Source organism: Ramularia collo-cygni (assembly GCF_900074925.1).
Source record: "Ramularia collo-cygni strain URUG2 genome assembly, contig: RCC_scaffold05, whole genome shotgun sequence".
In the NCBI taxonomy this organism is placed as follows: domain Eukaryota; kingdom Fungi; phylum Ascomycota; class Dothideomycetes; order Mycosphaerellales; family Mycosphaerellaceae; genus Ramularia; species Ramularia collo-cygni.
This window is the reverse complement of record NW_019716259.1, coordinates 919,199-934,721: the sequence shown is the minus strand read 5'-3', so window position 1 is coordinate 934,721 and position 15,523 is coordinate 919,199. Positions and strand designations below refer to the sequence as shown.

Sequence of the window (15,523 nt, the reverse complement as noted above, 5' to 3'; positions counted from 1 at the left end):
ATCGTTGCCCAGGTGCAGGTGCATTAATTGATTGATTGGTGGAAACCCACGCGACGCTAGCCAATGTCAAGAAAACCGCTCGTAACCGTTGAAATGGTGTGAACGGTTGTGTTGTGTCAAACCGTAGAACAACGGTTGAGTTGTGTAAACGGTTGATGAACCGTTGCTTGCGTATCAACGGTCGATGAACGGTTTATTTTGATTTAGGGGTTTATAGGATTTATTAAGTGTCTTGCCCTATTACCTCCGGACCTCCGCACTTTTATCTTAATTAATTACCACTATATTAAACAATTCAGAACACTACTACTACGCACTTAAATTACGCTCTAAATAGCTTAAAATCACCGTAATGCCTAGTAAACTTCCCCTACCGAAGCTTAATAAGTTGCTCCGCCGTCTAGAGGATATAGAGAAGGGGCTAGTAGCTATATTAGAAGCCCTTAAAATTAACCGTAAAACTATCTACCGGATACGCACCTCTATAGACCTATTCGGATAACTATATACACCTAAGAGCATGTTTAAAGGTCTAGTACTACTTCTAAGTTAATATTTCGTTGCTTAGTTGCTTAATTACCTTATAGAATAGCTAACGGCCTACCTCGATAAGATGTAGTACTTCCTATACGACACCTTCGATATATAGGCTTCTATTCCTACTATCTATAGGGCTATATATAAGGCTAGCTAGTTACGTAAGGCAGTAAAGAAGCGACTACGTTAATAAAACGATAAGCTCCGTATATACTAGCGTAACAAACGTAAGAGCTAGCTAATTAATCGCATCTACTATATAGATAAGAGCGTATAGAACGAACGATACGGTTAGCGCAAGTACGGTTAGTCTAAGAAGGGCACTAACTACGTAGATTAATAACTATAGGACCGTAGTAAGAGATAGAGTATCTTACTAGTAATAATAATAGATAGTTATCTCGAAGGAACCGAGATCTACTAAGGCAGCATTACCGGCGATGTCCTATATAACTAGCTTAAGGACACGGTTGTTCCTTAATTATCTATAGGATAGCTAATTGTCCTTAATAATGCGTCTACGTACTATAATATCCGTATTAGACGCCTCTACGCTAAGGCTAGTATCGAACTCTAGTTCCTACCTCCTTACTCGCCGGATTATAACTCTATTAAATAGTCCTTCTTAGTTCTAAAAGCGTTTATTCGACGCTATATTAAGGAAGCTAATATATTCGACAGCTATCTACACTTCCTTTAGTAGGCYATTAGCGAATATTATATAGATGCGGATATTACCGTAGCGTAGTTTCGATATAGTAGATTTCGCTAAGTTAAGTCGATTGCCGCTATTAGAGCCGGCTCCTTATTAATTGCCCTTATTTATCCTTATCGCTCTAGCCTATAGCTCCTTATTAGAACTTGTCTCTAATCCTAGATCTATRTCTATCGCCGTTACCGTTACCGTTGCTATTACTATAGGCTAGTCGTATTATATATATGTAGGAAGCTCTACATCTTTAAGTATAGATATCCGTTTATTAAGTCTATCTATTCGTATAGATATCGATCCTATCGTCCTTATTACCTACTCTAAAGTCTCTTAAATTGCCGCAAGCTATTTGTCCTTAAAGATAACCGCGAGTTCTTCGTAGGTTAGTAGGGTAGGGAACGGTAAGGACGTAGTAATTAGTAGTAAGGACGGTAGAGCGCGTAGTAATAATATATCGACCTGTCGAATTCGAGTTATTAATGTTTCCTAAAGGTTAGACTTAGGGGCTTACTACGGTCGATAAGTCGTAATAGATGTTATCTAAATTACTTATATATATAGCTAAAAAGGGACGTGCGCGACGTAGGCAATTGTTTAGAAAGATTAGTAGCGCTTATGTAGTCGCGCGTTAGGCGAAGTTAAAGCTAAATCCTCGAAAGTTCCCCGCGGGGATGCTAAGAATACTAATCTACTAGCGTTAAACCCGCGTACTATGCTATTGCGCAATATCCGTATAGTTTAAATTCACTAAATAATTACTTAAAATTCGAGCTCGTTAAGAGCTACAATTTAAGATGCTGTTAACTAGATTTAGTAGCGTAGTTATAACATAGTAATTTATAGACTATATTAGGTTAGTTAGCTAGCTTTATAGCTTTACGAGTCTCTATATAGGCTTTAAAAAGTATGGATTTTGCCTACCCTACTATAATAACATTATTTTATAACATATAGTATGCAACGTAATACATGTTCTTAGAGAGCTCGATCCGCTAAAGAAGCTCGAAGAAAAATCGCATAAATCGGACCGCTACGTAAAAAGCTATAGGACGTTAGAATCTACACTACCTAAGGCGATCCTATCGATAACTCCCTACTATTATAGTTCCTTTATCTTTATCTATACACGTACTAAGTTCCTTAGATATTACCGCTATCCTTCCTTAAAGCCGTTATTAATCTACTACTCTCGAGTTACATCTATTAAGGCCTTAAGACTAAGATCCTTCTATATAAAGTAATCCTATATATTATATAGGTCGTCCTAACGGTTGTGTTTAGTCTAATAATCCTACACTAAGATAAAGTTAATATAGTCGACAAGCTAGTTAAGTGGATTAACTAAGGGCTAGCGAACTTGGCTTAATAGTAGCTCTGTAATTATAATAGGATGTAGCCGCGGCGGTAAGTTCTCTTTATCGCTCTAAGGWACACTACTAACGTAAACATACGTTATATTGCTACTACTATCGTTCTAGCTCTTCTTACGCTTCGAATTGCCGTTATAATTAACGCCCTTACGAGCCGCGTAAGTAAGCTTCTATATAATAATAGCTAGTAGCTCGAATTTATTAACTATTCGAATGCTCGGATCCGGCTTATTAAGAGCCTAGTTTAAAAGGCTAATTTTAATTGCCTTAGCCTACTTAAGAGCGGTGTTCGTTATAAGTAGATAATGTTCTTTAACGTGTTCTTCGCTATGTTTAATACTACGAGGGAACTAATAGCTATTGCCTTAGTTTAGACACTTGTCTTGCTTATATATCTATATCTCGTAAAGGCGGAGTTTATAGTTACCGTTCTACTCTAGACGAACACGCTCTAAACGTATAGCCGCGAGTTAGTTATTAGTAGCAGTTTTGCGAGGACGCTATATACTTAGAGCTGCTATTTAACCGGTTAGAGCTAGTATTACCGAAACACTACTCTTAATACTAGTAGCTATTAGTGTCTATATATAAGAGATAAACATCTATAGGTCTCGGTAGCTTAGGGAGTTCTAGATACTTAACTGCTTTATTACGTAATGCTTATAGTCGTAGTTAAGTGCATCTAACTAAGAGGGCTATATATTCTTTGCTAGTTTAGCGTAGCAAATAGTTAAGAGCGGCTTATATGTTATATTATCGTATAACGGTTCCCTTCTTATTATATCCTTATTAACTAACTCGTTATGCTACTTCTCGAAGTCCTTTATTATATCTAGATCCTTCGTAGACCTATAGGCCGGATTAAGCTTTATAGCGACTCGCTCCTTGCCGTAATAGATAGTCTATAAGACGCTATATATAAACGGCTAGTTCGTGTCGATAATAGGACGCCTTCGCTATATACTTAGTAGCGGTAGTTCTTCCTTAACATTATTATCTTTATTCTTATTCTTATTCTTACTAACGAATAGCGCCTTATCCGCGACATCTACCTCTTAAATTAGCTCCTTACTAATATTAACTTCTATAGGTCTAGCTCCGGCTCTATTAACTCTATTAACACGGCCGGTCGAACGGCGCTTCCTTAGACGTTACTCTATCGCGACCGCGGCGCGCTTCTTTAACGATTACGACTTCTTTACGCTCTAAGTAGCCTTACTCTTACCTTTAGATAGACTAGCCTTCGGTGTTCGCGGAGTAGTAGTAGCAGTAGTAGTAGTAGCATCTTAAGCCTTCTTAGATAGACGCGCTCTACGTAGCGTATTACTACGAGAAGTACGCGCTAGAGCCGCCGGCGGCGTACTATACACTAAATTTTCGGCTATTTCGACAATATCGTCCTTTTTAATTACTACTAGGAAAAAAACACGAGATTAAGAAGGTTGTTATAGTTAGAACATTGGTTATAGGCCAAATTTTAGTGTAAAGCTATGTTTGGCGGATAAAGCCGGTTGTGGGGACCCTGATGGGGCAAGCTACCTGATAAAGAGTGTATTCGGAGGGTTAGGGGTTTATTCGGAGATATACTTTGCTGGGAGGAAGCCATGTCTACCTACTGTACCGTAGGTACGACATGACATTTATTGTAAGAGACCTACCTACTGGAGAGCGTACAGTATGGCTAGATTGATGATATTCGCATCTCCTACACAATGGAAGAAATTTGAAAGAATCGATTACAATCACCATGGATCCAATTCTACATAATCACCTCCCATGAACCTCGCACATACATGTCCCAACGAAAAACGCCCAAAGATCCAATCCAATCCAGACTTTCTCTCAATTCTCCTCAAAAACTAATAAGAGCCCGCAGTAATAGCCAGAACAGTGGTTCTCTTCTCACAAATCTTTGGACAAGGCACACACGTACCTCCAACCAACCCACTCGTAGTCGTCGCACAGCTTCCAATCGTTGTACTAGTGGCCCCAATAGCCAATGTACTAGCGCAGCCCGCACTATAAGGCAGATCAAATACACCATACTGCTGGCAGAGATTCTGTGCGAACCTCACCACTTCTGCCTCTCCTGCTCCGTCGCAAGAAGTGCTGACGCAGCAGGATAGTTCGTTCAAGAGGGGTTTGTTGCTGCAGATGCAGGTTACATCCAATGGAGAGCAACCGCCATAGCAGGATGAAGAGGCGTAGGAGGCGATGCAGGGTTGAGCGCATGGAGGGAGGCCGGTTGGGGTTGCAGTTGCGGATGTTATGAGTGCTGTTGAGGAGCAGCCGGGAATGGTCGAGGAGGGGATGGCGAGACCGTTGGAGGGAGTCGTTGTTGGAGCGCAGGAAGCGGATTCCGGGAGACTGTAGACTCCATATTGTGCGCAGAGGGCATCGGCGAAATTGCTGACGGCTGTTGTGACGTGTTAGTAAGATGTCTTTACCAGATTTGGGAAGACTGGGGATGTGTTACCTTCTTGTCCAGCTTCATCRCATGTCTGAGCGACACAGCACGAGAGGCTATCTACYAGAACAGTGTTGCTGCAGATGCATGCCACGTCTAGCGGGCTACAGCCTCCGAAACAGCTAGTCTGTTCGTACGTCGCAATGCAAGGCTTGGCGCATGGAGGTAATGCGCTGGTGGGAATAGGCGTAGCAGTGATTGACGCAGTGGTAGATGCGGGCACGCTAGGTGGAGCAGTAACCGTGCTGGATGTAGACGAGGGTCTGGGGATCTGATCCGTGATGCTCTCCAGGATGTTGCCACATGTGCTGGCCGTGGGCGTCACAAAGTTGGTGGAAGTAGTAGTGGGAGATTGGTCGATGAGTGTTGCACTTGGGGTCGCACTATACGCAGGTGCGGTACAGCCAGCGCTTGTCGGAAGACCGAAGTACCCGTAGCAAGCACAGAGTGCACGTCCAATCGCCATGATTGCCATGAGCTCCATGTTAGAGCTGCAGCTCAATGCCAAACAGCAGGAGTAGTCGGCAATGAGATCGTTGTTGCGACAGATGCAAGAGACATCCATCGGATCACATCCCTGAAGATCGCTCTCCGCGAGACAGTTCCTGGCGCACTCGGGAACTCTGATTGGAAAGGTGTTTGTTGGCGCAACAGAGCTGATAGTGGTGGTCGCTACTTGAACCGCAGAGCTGGTCGAGCTGGATACTGGAGGTACATAGCTGGGTGGAATTGAAGCTTGGATCGAGCTGGACAGGAAGGTGGAAGACGAACTCGAGGAAACAGGGTAGCAGTCTCCATACTCGATTTGGCATCCGGGTCCGCAGAAATCGTCGGTACTACCACATTGATTGTTTGCGCTGCAGCAGTTGCCGAAACCACTTCCATAACAGCTTTGACCGCCGTAGACGGGACCACACACTGCGCGATTCACAATTCCGATAGAAGTTGAGAATGTCGCAGTGCTTGAAGAAGACGAGCTGGAGCTTGGGCTAGATGATATTGAGCTGATCAAGGTACTGCTGGTGGTTGTCGTCGTAGTCGTTGGGAATGGCGTTGTTGTGGTGGTGGTGGTTGTAGTAGGGAAAGGGGTTGTCGTAGTAGTTGTAGTACCCGGAAACAGTGTGGTGGTCGTGGTTGTAGTAGGGATTGGAGTAGTTGTAGTTGTGGTCGTGGTCGGAATGGGAGTTGTCGTGGTCGTAGGAAACGGCGTAGTTGTAGTAGTGGTCGTGTCCGGGAGAGACGTTGTTGTAGTAGTAGTTGTCGTGTCAGGGAAAGATGTTGTAGTTGTAGTTGTTGTCGAAATGGGAGTYGTCGTGGTCGTTGGAAACGGCGTGGTTGTTGTAGTGGTTGTGTCCGGAAAGGACGTAGTTGTAGTGGTCGTCGTATCTGGCAAAGATGTAGTCGTGGTGGTTGTTGTATCCGGAAATGAAGTGGTCGTTGTGGTAGTAGTCGGAAATGGCGTAGTCGTCGTTGTGGTAGTCGTATCAGGGATTGAAGATGAACTCTCAGTCGTGCTAAATACCTCTGACGAGGAGCTCGAGCTGGAGGACGTAGACGAGATCTCAGAGCTTGAGGATGAAGAGCTCACTGGGCAGGCTGGAAGGGGAGTATCGCAAAGACCGTACGTAGATTTACAGTCAGCGCCACAGTACGCATCGCCAATTCCACAAGATCCCTAGGGAAAGTTAGTATTTGCTGGACCACCAGCTCGGGACGACTCACGTATTGACTGCAACAAGGCCCGAAATCTCCGCCACAAATGTAATCGTTATTGTCCGGACCACAATATCCATTCGGTGTGAGTCCTCCGCTTTGAGTTGCAGTAGGTGCAGCGGCTGTCGAAGTCTCCGCTCCACTAGGGTACTGGGGAGGAACCGAACTTGGTATGTATGTAGGAGGCGTGGCATTGTCGCAACGTCCATATGTGGGGTCACATCCAGTGCCGCAGTACGCAGTGTCATTACCGCATGAACCATATTGACTGCAGCAATCACCAAAGACCGACCCACATGTCCATCTGCAGGAGAAGGTTGGTTAGTACATTCATCGACCGCAACGTTACAACGTATCGCCTCGACATACCCGTTGTTCGTAGCTCCGCAGTATCCGTTTGGCGTTGGGGAACCGTCACAGCGCCCATATGCGGGATCACACCCTAACACGAGATGTCAGCCAATATTGAAGATATTCACGGCATGCATTGTCATACCGAGTCCACAATAATCGGTGGTATTTCCACAGGCTCCATATTGTGAACAACAGTCTCCAAAGTTACTGCCACAAATTGCGTTATTGCCTGTCACGCCACAGAAACCATTCGTCGTGGTGCCGCCTGCAGTAGCACAACGTCCAAAGCCAGGATCGCATTCGCTGGGGGCACAGTAATCGCTCGTACTTCCACCTAGAGAGTACAAGAGTTAGCACAGGTGCCATGTCTTCCAAAGTTCGCGCAAACTCACAAAAGCCGTAGATGCTGCAGCACTCCCCAAACCCATTGCCACAGTTCAGGCCGTTATTGATACCGCAGACGCCATTGGTAGTCGTAGTGGTGTCGCTTGCAACAGGCGGGGTGGTGGCAGTAGTGCACGTCAATTGCTCGCTACTTGACACAGACTGTTTCCCGTCAGCACTTGCGTTACTCTTTAGACAGGCTGAAACATACCAGAGTAGGAGAAGGAGTAGGCGTGGTTGTCGTCGTTGTTGTTGTAGGGATCGGTGTCGTGGTCGTAGTTGTAGTTGTAGTTGTAGTGACAACACCTTTGACGCCCAGGTTCGAACCATCGGTCACGGGGAATCTCGTGTTTCCAGGGTTTGAGACGGGCTTGATATAACAGGTGCCGTCACGATAAACCACGGCGCCGCACTGAAGGCTGTTCTCGCAAAACACGAGGCACTGGTCGAACTGTAAAGTTGGAGTGTAAGTCATTGAAAGCTTTCTCGTAGTACAATTGTGGGTTGATTTACCGAAGTGGCAGTACGATTGAACGTACCGCCTCCGATATCGTAATTGCAATAGATAGTATACACACTGGCTCTCTGGTCTCCATTGACAGTGACAGCGGTCCCATCCGCCGCGTCTGGACATGTAGCGGMTGTTCCGGATCCGTAGGGTGGTGCGTTCTGTGCGAAAATGAGGGTAGAGAAGAGGGAGAGGGAGAGCAAGACCTTGCCTAGGCTTGGCCTTCCTGAGAAGCGCGTGGTTGCAGCCATGTTCTTTGGGCGACAACAGCGAGCTGGTAGAAGAGAAGAGAAGTGCAACAGAGATGAACGTGTCGAAGCGCATACCAGGTGCCTACTCTACTAGCAACCGATGGAGGCGTTGTATCCCTCGTTCGCAATCCAGCGACGCGACTGAGGAATGTGACAACATCCCTTGACGGATCGCTTTTGGATCGAATCTTCCCAGACTTATCATTGGTAGTTTTGAGAGAGTTTGAAATATAATTCCAGCCTATTGTAGGTGGCAATGGAATGGGCATTCGCGGACGTCGCTGGTGCTGTAGAAGCATGTTGAAGGGCCTCGACATCCACCTCATAGTGCACTCCCAAGTACGTCCAAAGCGTCAAATGCGGTTTGCAAACATGGCCTGGAATTTCAGAGCAGTGATATAGAGCGCAAGTAACGAAGAGCATGAGTCTGCTTGTTAGTGGGAAAACGGGCGTTGAAGACATATAATGGTCGGTGGCGAGGTGAAGATGCAGGTGCCCAGGTGATGGTGATGAAGACGGGACGGGGAGCTCAGAGATGGTCCAAGCTCGTCGACTTCGCATCACTGTCCATCAACATCCCTCGATGCTCTATTCTCCCACACAACACAACCTTTCATCATGCTGCTAAGACAATCCGGAGCCTTGCTGGTAGCTGCCACTGCGGCGAATGCCCTTCGTAACGCCAGCCCTTTCTTCCTCCTCTCCACCGAAGCGTAAGAAGTTGCTGCCCTTCCCCCATCTGCCCACCAGCTCACCCATATCTGCAGTATCAAGTCCGACTCCCCCCTGCAGACCTCTCAACTCTCCACCGCCGCACATGTAGAGGAGAGTCTATTATCAGCCCTCGACGACTGTGCCGCCTCCCTCTACATCCTCGTCGAGCAAGCCGGCGCACACGCCTCCGATCTGCGCGATGGCAGCGTCATGCCTGCGATGCAGAGACGAATGGCCAGTGGGGACTATCGCAGCGTTGTACAGGTGCCAGAAGTGATGGGAGAGATGGACACGATCAGAATCGCAGACTCGATCAGCAGAAAATGCAATCTGGAGCGGACCAACGTGCAGGAGTACCACAGCGCTGGCCGCAAAGGCCACTCAGCAGTGCTGGGTCCTCTCCAACTCCCCGTGTTGAAGAGCGACGTCGTGTTAGATGTAAGGAGGGAGATATTGAGCCAGGCGGATCTGAAGCTCGATGGACAGCTTGACTCTGTCCTGGCGAACCACACCTCTCATGTCATCATCTACGTATCCAGGTCTGCAGCGGAGGGCGAGAGGGCGCATTACGAGATGGATGAGCCTCCATACCATGCTATCATGCACACTGATCTCAAGAGAGATGTGGGCGAGGAGGGTGTTGAGGCTGCCAAAGAGACCAAGGAGGCAAACCCGCAGGATGGGTTGCCGCTTTTTGAAAAGTACCAGTTCCTCTCACCAGGTCAGTCGGATGCATCTAAATTTACGACGCTTGGAATGCTAACCTGGACCTTGCAGGCATCTTCATGGGCCTCACCATTAGCCTGCTCCTTGGCTCCATTCTTTACGTGGGAGTCTCTGCCATCGCTGGACTTGAAGTCTCATACATGGCGTTTAGCAAGGAGAACGGTCCTTCGGCGCAGAAGAAGCAGTAGTAGAGCGATTGTGCGTGTGTATTGAGATGTGTATTACAGAGACATGTACAACTGAAAGCATATTCCAGAATTCTTAGACGTAGAAAGAGGTACCCCCGGAGCTGTGCCTCTTTCGTGAAAGTATTAAGAAGCAAGCGGTTGCTGCATAAGGTACATACTCTGTGATCTCTCGCCTAATTTCCCATACTCCTAACCAGTGAACTCAGCAAACCAGGCCCAGAATGAACACATCAGACAATGCACAGCGTGAGTGCTGCATATGCGGCGGGTATCACGATCATTATGCGGACCAGGTTGTTGCACCCTGACTTCCGCTGCGATTGTAATATATGCCGAGTGAGTGAGTCGCTAGAATGTGGAGGGTCTTGCACTAGAAGTCGATTGCATGATGGCCAATGAATTGCTCATTGTGCTATCTCAGCCAGGAGATCATGCGAGGAGTCAGTGAGTTGATACGGAGTACAAAGGATGGCATAGCACGAAGATGCAAATAGCAGGGAGAGTCAAGAGCATGCCAAGCATTGTCATGACAGAACTACTTCAGGGGGCGTACGGAGTACCTCCTAGAGCAGTCTTCAATATGATGTTGTAGCTCAGTATAATCGGCATCACTATTTCGACTATCGGTGTTGCACTATTTATCTCAGCACCGCATCTGTTGACAGCTACTTGGATTGCATTGCTCACTCAGACGATCCAACGACATAAACTGCGATCTCCATAGAGACCGTGAGTTTTGACAAGGGTGTGAAACATATATAGGTCCGTGCGCCAGTACCCTTTCCTACCAACGACTCAGTGAATCGCTCTTGCTAAATAACATTTCATTGATGACGAAGATTGACGAAGATTGAGCATACTCAACTTTGTTTGCTACTTTATTCCGGAGTTCTCTCCCGAAGCAACATCGTTTACTGCGACGATGCCCACCAAACATCGCGACTTCTCGAGAACTACTAAATCGATGCCATCCTGAAGCCGCTTTGATGGAAAAGCAAACATTGACAGCTCTACCCACCGAGCACACGCCAATTTTGGAATCAGTGCGGACCTCGGGAGCTGGAAGTTTCATTCGTCGTCACCGCAAAATCGTGATTCCCGCTGCAATCATGGTTCTATTACTCCCATTGCTTGGTTTGATTGCCCTGAAGAATCGAGGTGCGAGAGCTGTCTATGTTTCTGCGGGCGTGTTTCCTTCACGTAAGTTCTGCGGGCCATTAGTCTCTGCCAGCATCAATGTAATTTCAAAATACTAATTGCGAACAGCTCAAGGCTATGGCGCGGGAAATTGGTCCGATGCATATGACAAAGCGAAGGTGATGGTTGGAAAGATGACACCTGAGGAGATGAACAATCTTACCATTGGATTCAGCACCGAGCATACAGGCTGCGTTGGTCTTTCTGGCTCTGCTCCACGCGTTGGCTTTCCTGGATTCTGCTTGCATGATGCGGGGAATGGTGTACGTGACACTGACGGCGTCAACGCTTATGCTTCTGGACTGCACATTGGAGCTTCTTGGAACGCGTCGCTTGCCTTTGAGCGTGCAGTATACATGGGAGCGGAGTTTAAGAAGAAGGGTGTCAATGTGGCACTCGGTCCGGTCGTTGGTCTGTCAATCTCTCCTCTGTTGATCTGCACAGCACACTGACTTCTATGCACAGGTCCCATCGGCCGCATTGCAGAAGGCGGCCGGAATTGGGAAGGGTTTGCAGCAGACGCCTATATGGACGGTATCATGGGAGCACAGTCTGTGCTGGGCTTGCAGCAGAATGTCATCGCGAGTGTAAAGCATTGGGTGGCCAACGAGCAGGAGACCAATCGCAACCCGATAACGGTCGACGACAAAACCACACCGAGCAGCAGCTCAAACGTGGACGATCGAACAATGCACGAGACGTACATGTGGCCCTTCCAGGATGCAGTACATGCTGGTATCAAAACTTTGTCATTACTTCCTTCAGCAGTACACTGACTCTTTACCAGGCGTCGGATCAGTAATGGGATCTTACAATCGCATCAATGGAACCTATGCATGCGAAAATAGCAAGACCTTGAATGGCCTCTTGAAAGGCGAATTGAATTTCCAAGGCTTTGTTGTATCCGACTGGTCCGCGCAGCACAGCAGTCTCGAATCYGCAAATGGTGGTCTCGACATGGCCATGCCCACATCTTCCTTCTGGGACAAGGATCAACTCTCGGAAGCTGTCAAGAGTGAGACTCTGAACGAAACCCGGCTGACTGACATGGCGATGCGAATCGTGGCGACGTGGTACCAGTTTGGACAAGACGACCCTGCTTTTCCCACCACAGGTGTAGGGCTCGCGCCAGATCTACTTGTGCCACACGAGTATGTCGATGCGAAGGATCACATGTCCAAGGACTCTTTACTGCAGCAAGCCATCGAAGGTCACGTCTTGGTGAAGAACACCAAATCTGCTTTGCCGCTCGGAAAGCTGCGCTTCATGTCCATCTTTGGCTACGATGCGGTTGCTCCCTCGACGTTCAACCCAACGCAGTCCATATTCGCTCAGAATTGGGAAAACATTGGACTAAATTCGAGTGGCCAGCAAGAGATCGCCATGAATGAGCCAGTCAGCGAGGCTCCTCAAAAGGCCATGGGGATACTGATATCTGGTGGAGGTAGCGGGAGCAATTCCCCTGCATACATCAACTCCCCTTACGATGCTCTCCAAGCACGAGCTTACGACGATGATACGTCAATCTACTACGACTTTGAATCGCTATCGCCAGCAGTGGTGTCCGGTTCCGATGCTTGTCTTGTGTTCATCAACGAGTACGCCTCCGAGGCCTGGGATCGGCCGGGTCTAGCGGACGAAGAGTCCGACGATCTGGTCAAGAGTGTTGCTTCGCAGTGCAATAACACCATCGTCGTTATCCACAACGCGGGCATTCGACTGGTTGATGCCTGGATCGACAATGACAATGTCACAGCCGTCATCTTCGCTCACCTACCAGGACAAGACGCTGGCCGCTCGCTCGTCCAACTGTTGTATGGTGATGTTAGTCCCTCTGGACGTCTTCCATACACTGTAGCGAAAAAACCTTCGGACTACGGCAATCTCCAGAGCTCGTGCGAGGATACCTCGGACGATCCGCAGTGTGACTTCTCCGAGGGAGTCAACATCGACTACCGCAGCTTCATAGCCCGAGATGTGAAACCACGATATGAGTTTGGCTATGGCCTCACATTCACCAGCTTTGAGTACTCCGGTCTTGACGTCGATATGAATGCCACATCTACGGCAAACGCCCCAAGTACAGCTCCCTACTACGTCAACGGGACGACCAACCAGAACGTTGACAGAGAAAGTGTCGGTGTTGGTGGTCTGAAAGCTCTCTTCAAGAAAGTTGGCACCATTACCGCCACCATTCAAAATACAGGCATGGTAGCAGCATCTGAAGTCGCGCAGTTGTATCTTCAAATCCCCATCCCAAAGGACGATCTTGGAAAGAACTCCAACACTCCGGTGTTGCGAGGGTTTCAGAAGGTGCACATCGAGCCAGGAGAGTCCGCGGAGGTCAAGTTCAGTCTGCGGATGAAGKATTGCGCATATTGGAATGTGCGTAACCAGACTTGGATTGTGCCTGATGGGGAATATGACGTTTATGTGGGGAGGAGCGTGTTGGATGTTCCGCTTGTTGGAAGCTTTACTTTGGAATGAAATTACTGTATAGTCTTTGAAGGAGAGGTTGGCGTCGTGGAGTTTGATAGTTCCGCCAGAAGAGCTGAATTTGACGAAATATTCCCATTACTGCAGATGCTGGTCTTTTAAGAATGATGACCRGAGAGTCGAATTGTCGGTGTTCTCGTTTGTAGGCTTAGTCTGTCAGAATGTTATATTCGAGGATCCTGGTAGCGATGAAGCGTCTACTGACGAAGGCTTCGGAGATAGTACCTTGGCCATGTAGTCGGTCGGAGTGACACTTCATAACGGCCATAACGCCACCTCGGCGAACTTGCCCGGTCGTGTTTCTCTCATTCGTCGGGCCAGTAGATGAAAAACGTCCAGCAAAGTTGTGGGCGTCCATTATTAGCTCGAGGGCTCCACCTGAGTCGCAGATGTTATTGGCCGAGATGGATGATCGTGCTCGAGAGGGCCCAGAAAATGTTGGGCTTCTGCCAATTCTCCCTGGAGAAAATAGCCATCAGGACCGAAGAACTACTCGCGACTCTTCAGCTTGGGTTCCTCGGTTACATCCTCCACCTTCTTCTCCTTTTTCTCATTCTCAACCCTCAATCTTGCGTTTTCCAGCATGAGTGCTTTCTCGCTCGGCTCCATGTAAAAAAGCCTGTACTCGACGCTGGCCCACGTTCTGTTAAGCTGTTGCGCGATGTGCATGGAATCGTGACCCGAAGCTTGCAGCGTCACCGCGCGTTCCAATTCTTCGCTTGTCCATAGTCGCCGGGCGCGCGACTCGTTGGCCAAGTCTCGAGCAGCAGAAATTTTACTTGTGCGCAACAAGTGTTTTTGCTGCACGACTGCCGGCATAGTTCTTCCAACAGCGCGTGCTATGTCGCTATTTTGCACCCCATGCGCTGTCAGACGCAGGACTTTCGCGGTCTCTGCCTCYGTCCAGGCGCCAATTTTCGGGACACTGGGAGAAGTGGTGATGCTTGTGCGAAGCTTTCGATATCGCCCTACCAAAGAATATTCGCTCCGCCCAGGTAGGGCTCTCATCACTGCGGTCCATGGCACTCTCGGCGCCTCCCTCAGTCTGAGAAGTTGCTCGTCTTCAGAGAGAGTCCACGGAGCCCCAGAAGAAGAAGAAGGCGATGCGACTCGGGAATTACGGTGGCGGTGCCAATTTCTGGTTAGAGTCATGATCGGTATGTGAGGAAAATAGGTTTCCTGAATGTGTTTCCACGACGGTCGATGTTTCTTTGTCGACCTTTGTCAGCTGAGAGGTTCAGGTGAAACGGCACTGAGGTCTCACGTTTTCTTTTGCCTCCGTTATACGATGGTAATCTGCATCATCCAATTGCTTCCCGGGCTGTGGGGTTCGCTGGATAAGCTCCGGACTCCTTGCCATAAGTTTGCCTATCTGGATCCCCGTAGCATGAAATGTGCGATGTGGTAGGCATGCTGAAATTTCCCGAACAGGAGCTCCATCGCCGCGCATTTTTATGATCAACTCATTTTCCTCTTGACTCCATCGGTGCAATTGACGCAATTGAATTGACAGTGATGGGTGGAATGTTCGAGACCACCGCGCTGTCCATTCTTTCGGACCATTCCAGCAATTGTTTAGTCTGAAACGTGGCATTGCATTGGATGAAATGCCACACAGTACCATTCTCCTGTCAGATATTGTACACCGGAAGTGTTGTTATCATCCTGCTGTGGGGTAGTGTGGAGATGATTGAGGCATGATGTTCAGGATGAGAAGCACGCGTCGCTGTTTTGGTCCGTGCGAACCGCGAGAGAACCTCAAAGTGTCCCACGACGAATCTCGCGGTGATGACTAAGGTACAATGTGAATGTAGGTATTGCTGTAGCGGCGGACACACAAATTTAGCATCTGATGGGCCGCAAAGCAGACCTGGGATACTTCAATAGGTACGATCATCACCAGACT

General features: G+C 47.9%; 4 protein-coding genes; 2 read left to right on the top strand and 2 right to left on the bottom strand.

Annotated features, from left to right (window-relative positions):
• Window positions 1–4,478: 4,478 nt before the first annotated feature.
• Window positions 4,479–8,296, bottom strand: RCC_04101 (uncharacterized protein; the record flags this gene model as incomplete). XM_023769378.1 has 8 exons in its annotated part: window positions 4,479–5,035; window positions 5,096–6,761; window positions 6,809–7,103; window positions 7,169–7,241; window positions 7,296–7,487; window positions 7,546–7,699; window positions 7,749–7,988; window positions 8,051–8,296. The coding sequence occupies 8 exons, from the start codon at window positions 8,294–8,296 to the stop codon at window positions 4,479–4,481; spliced, it is 3,423 nt and encodes a 1,140-aa protein (XP_023625146.1).
• A 618-nt stretch (window positions 8,297–8,914) lies between these two features.
• RCC_04100 (uncharacterized protein) lies at window positions 8,915–9,924 on the top strand (the record flags this gene model as incomplete). XM_023769377.1 has 3 exons in its annotated part: window positions 8,915–9,009; window positions 9,064–9,731; window positions 9,788–9,924. 3 exons carry the CDS (start codon window positions 8,915–8,917, stop codon window positions 9,922–9,924), a joined length of 900 nt encoding a protein of 299 aa, XP_023625145.1.
• Window positions 9,925–11,033: 1,109 nt separating this feature from the next.
• On the top strand, window positions 11,034–13,608 carry RCC_04099 (related to beta-glucosidase; the record flags this gene model as incomplete). XM_023769376.1 has 4 exons in its annotated part: window positions 11,034–11,124; window positions 11,191–11,532; window positions 11,587–11,856; window positions 11,909–13,608. The coding sequence occupies 4 exons, from the start codon at window positions 11,034–11,036 to the stop codon at window positions 13,606–13,608; spliced, it is 2,403 nt and encodes an 800-aa protein (XP_023625144.1).
• Window positions 13,609–14,106: 498 nt separating this feature from the next.
• On the bottom strand, window positions 14,107–15,241 carry RCC_04098 (uncharacterized protein; the record flags this gene model as incomplete). XM_023769375.1 has 2 exons in its annotated part: window positions 14,107–14,826; window positions 14,882–15,241. 2 exons carry the CDS (start codon window positions 15,239–15,241, stop codon window positions 14,107–14,109), a joined length of 1,080 nt encoding a protein of 359 aa, XP_023625143.1.
• Window positions 15,242–15,523: the final 282 nt, after the last annotated feature.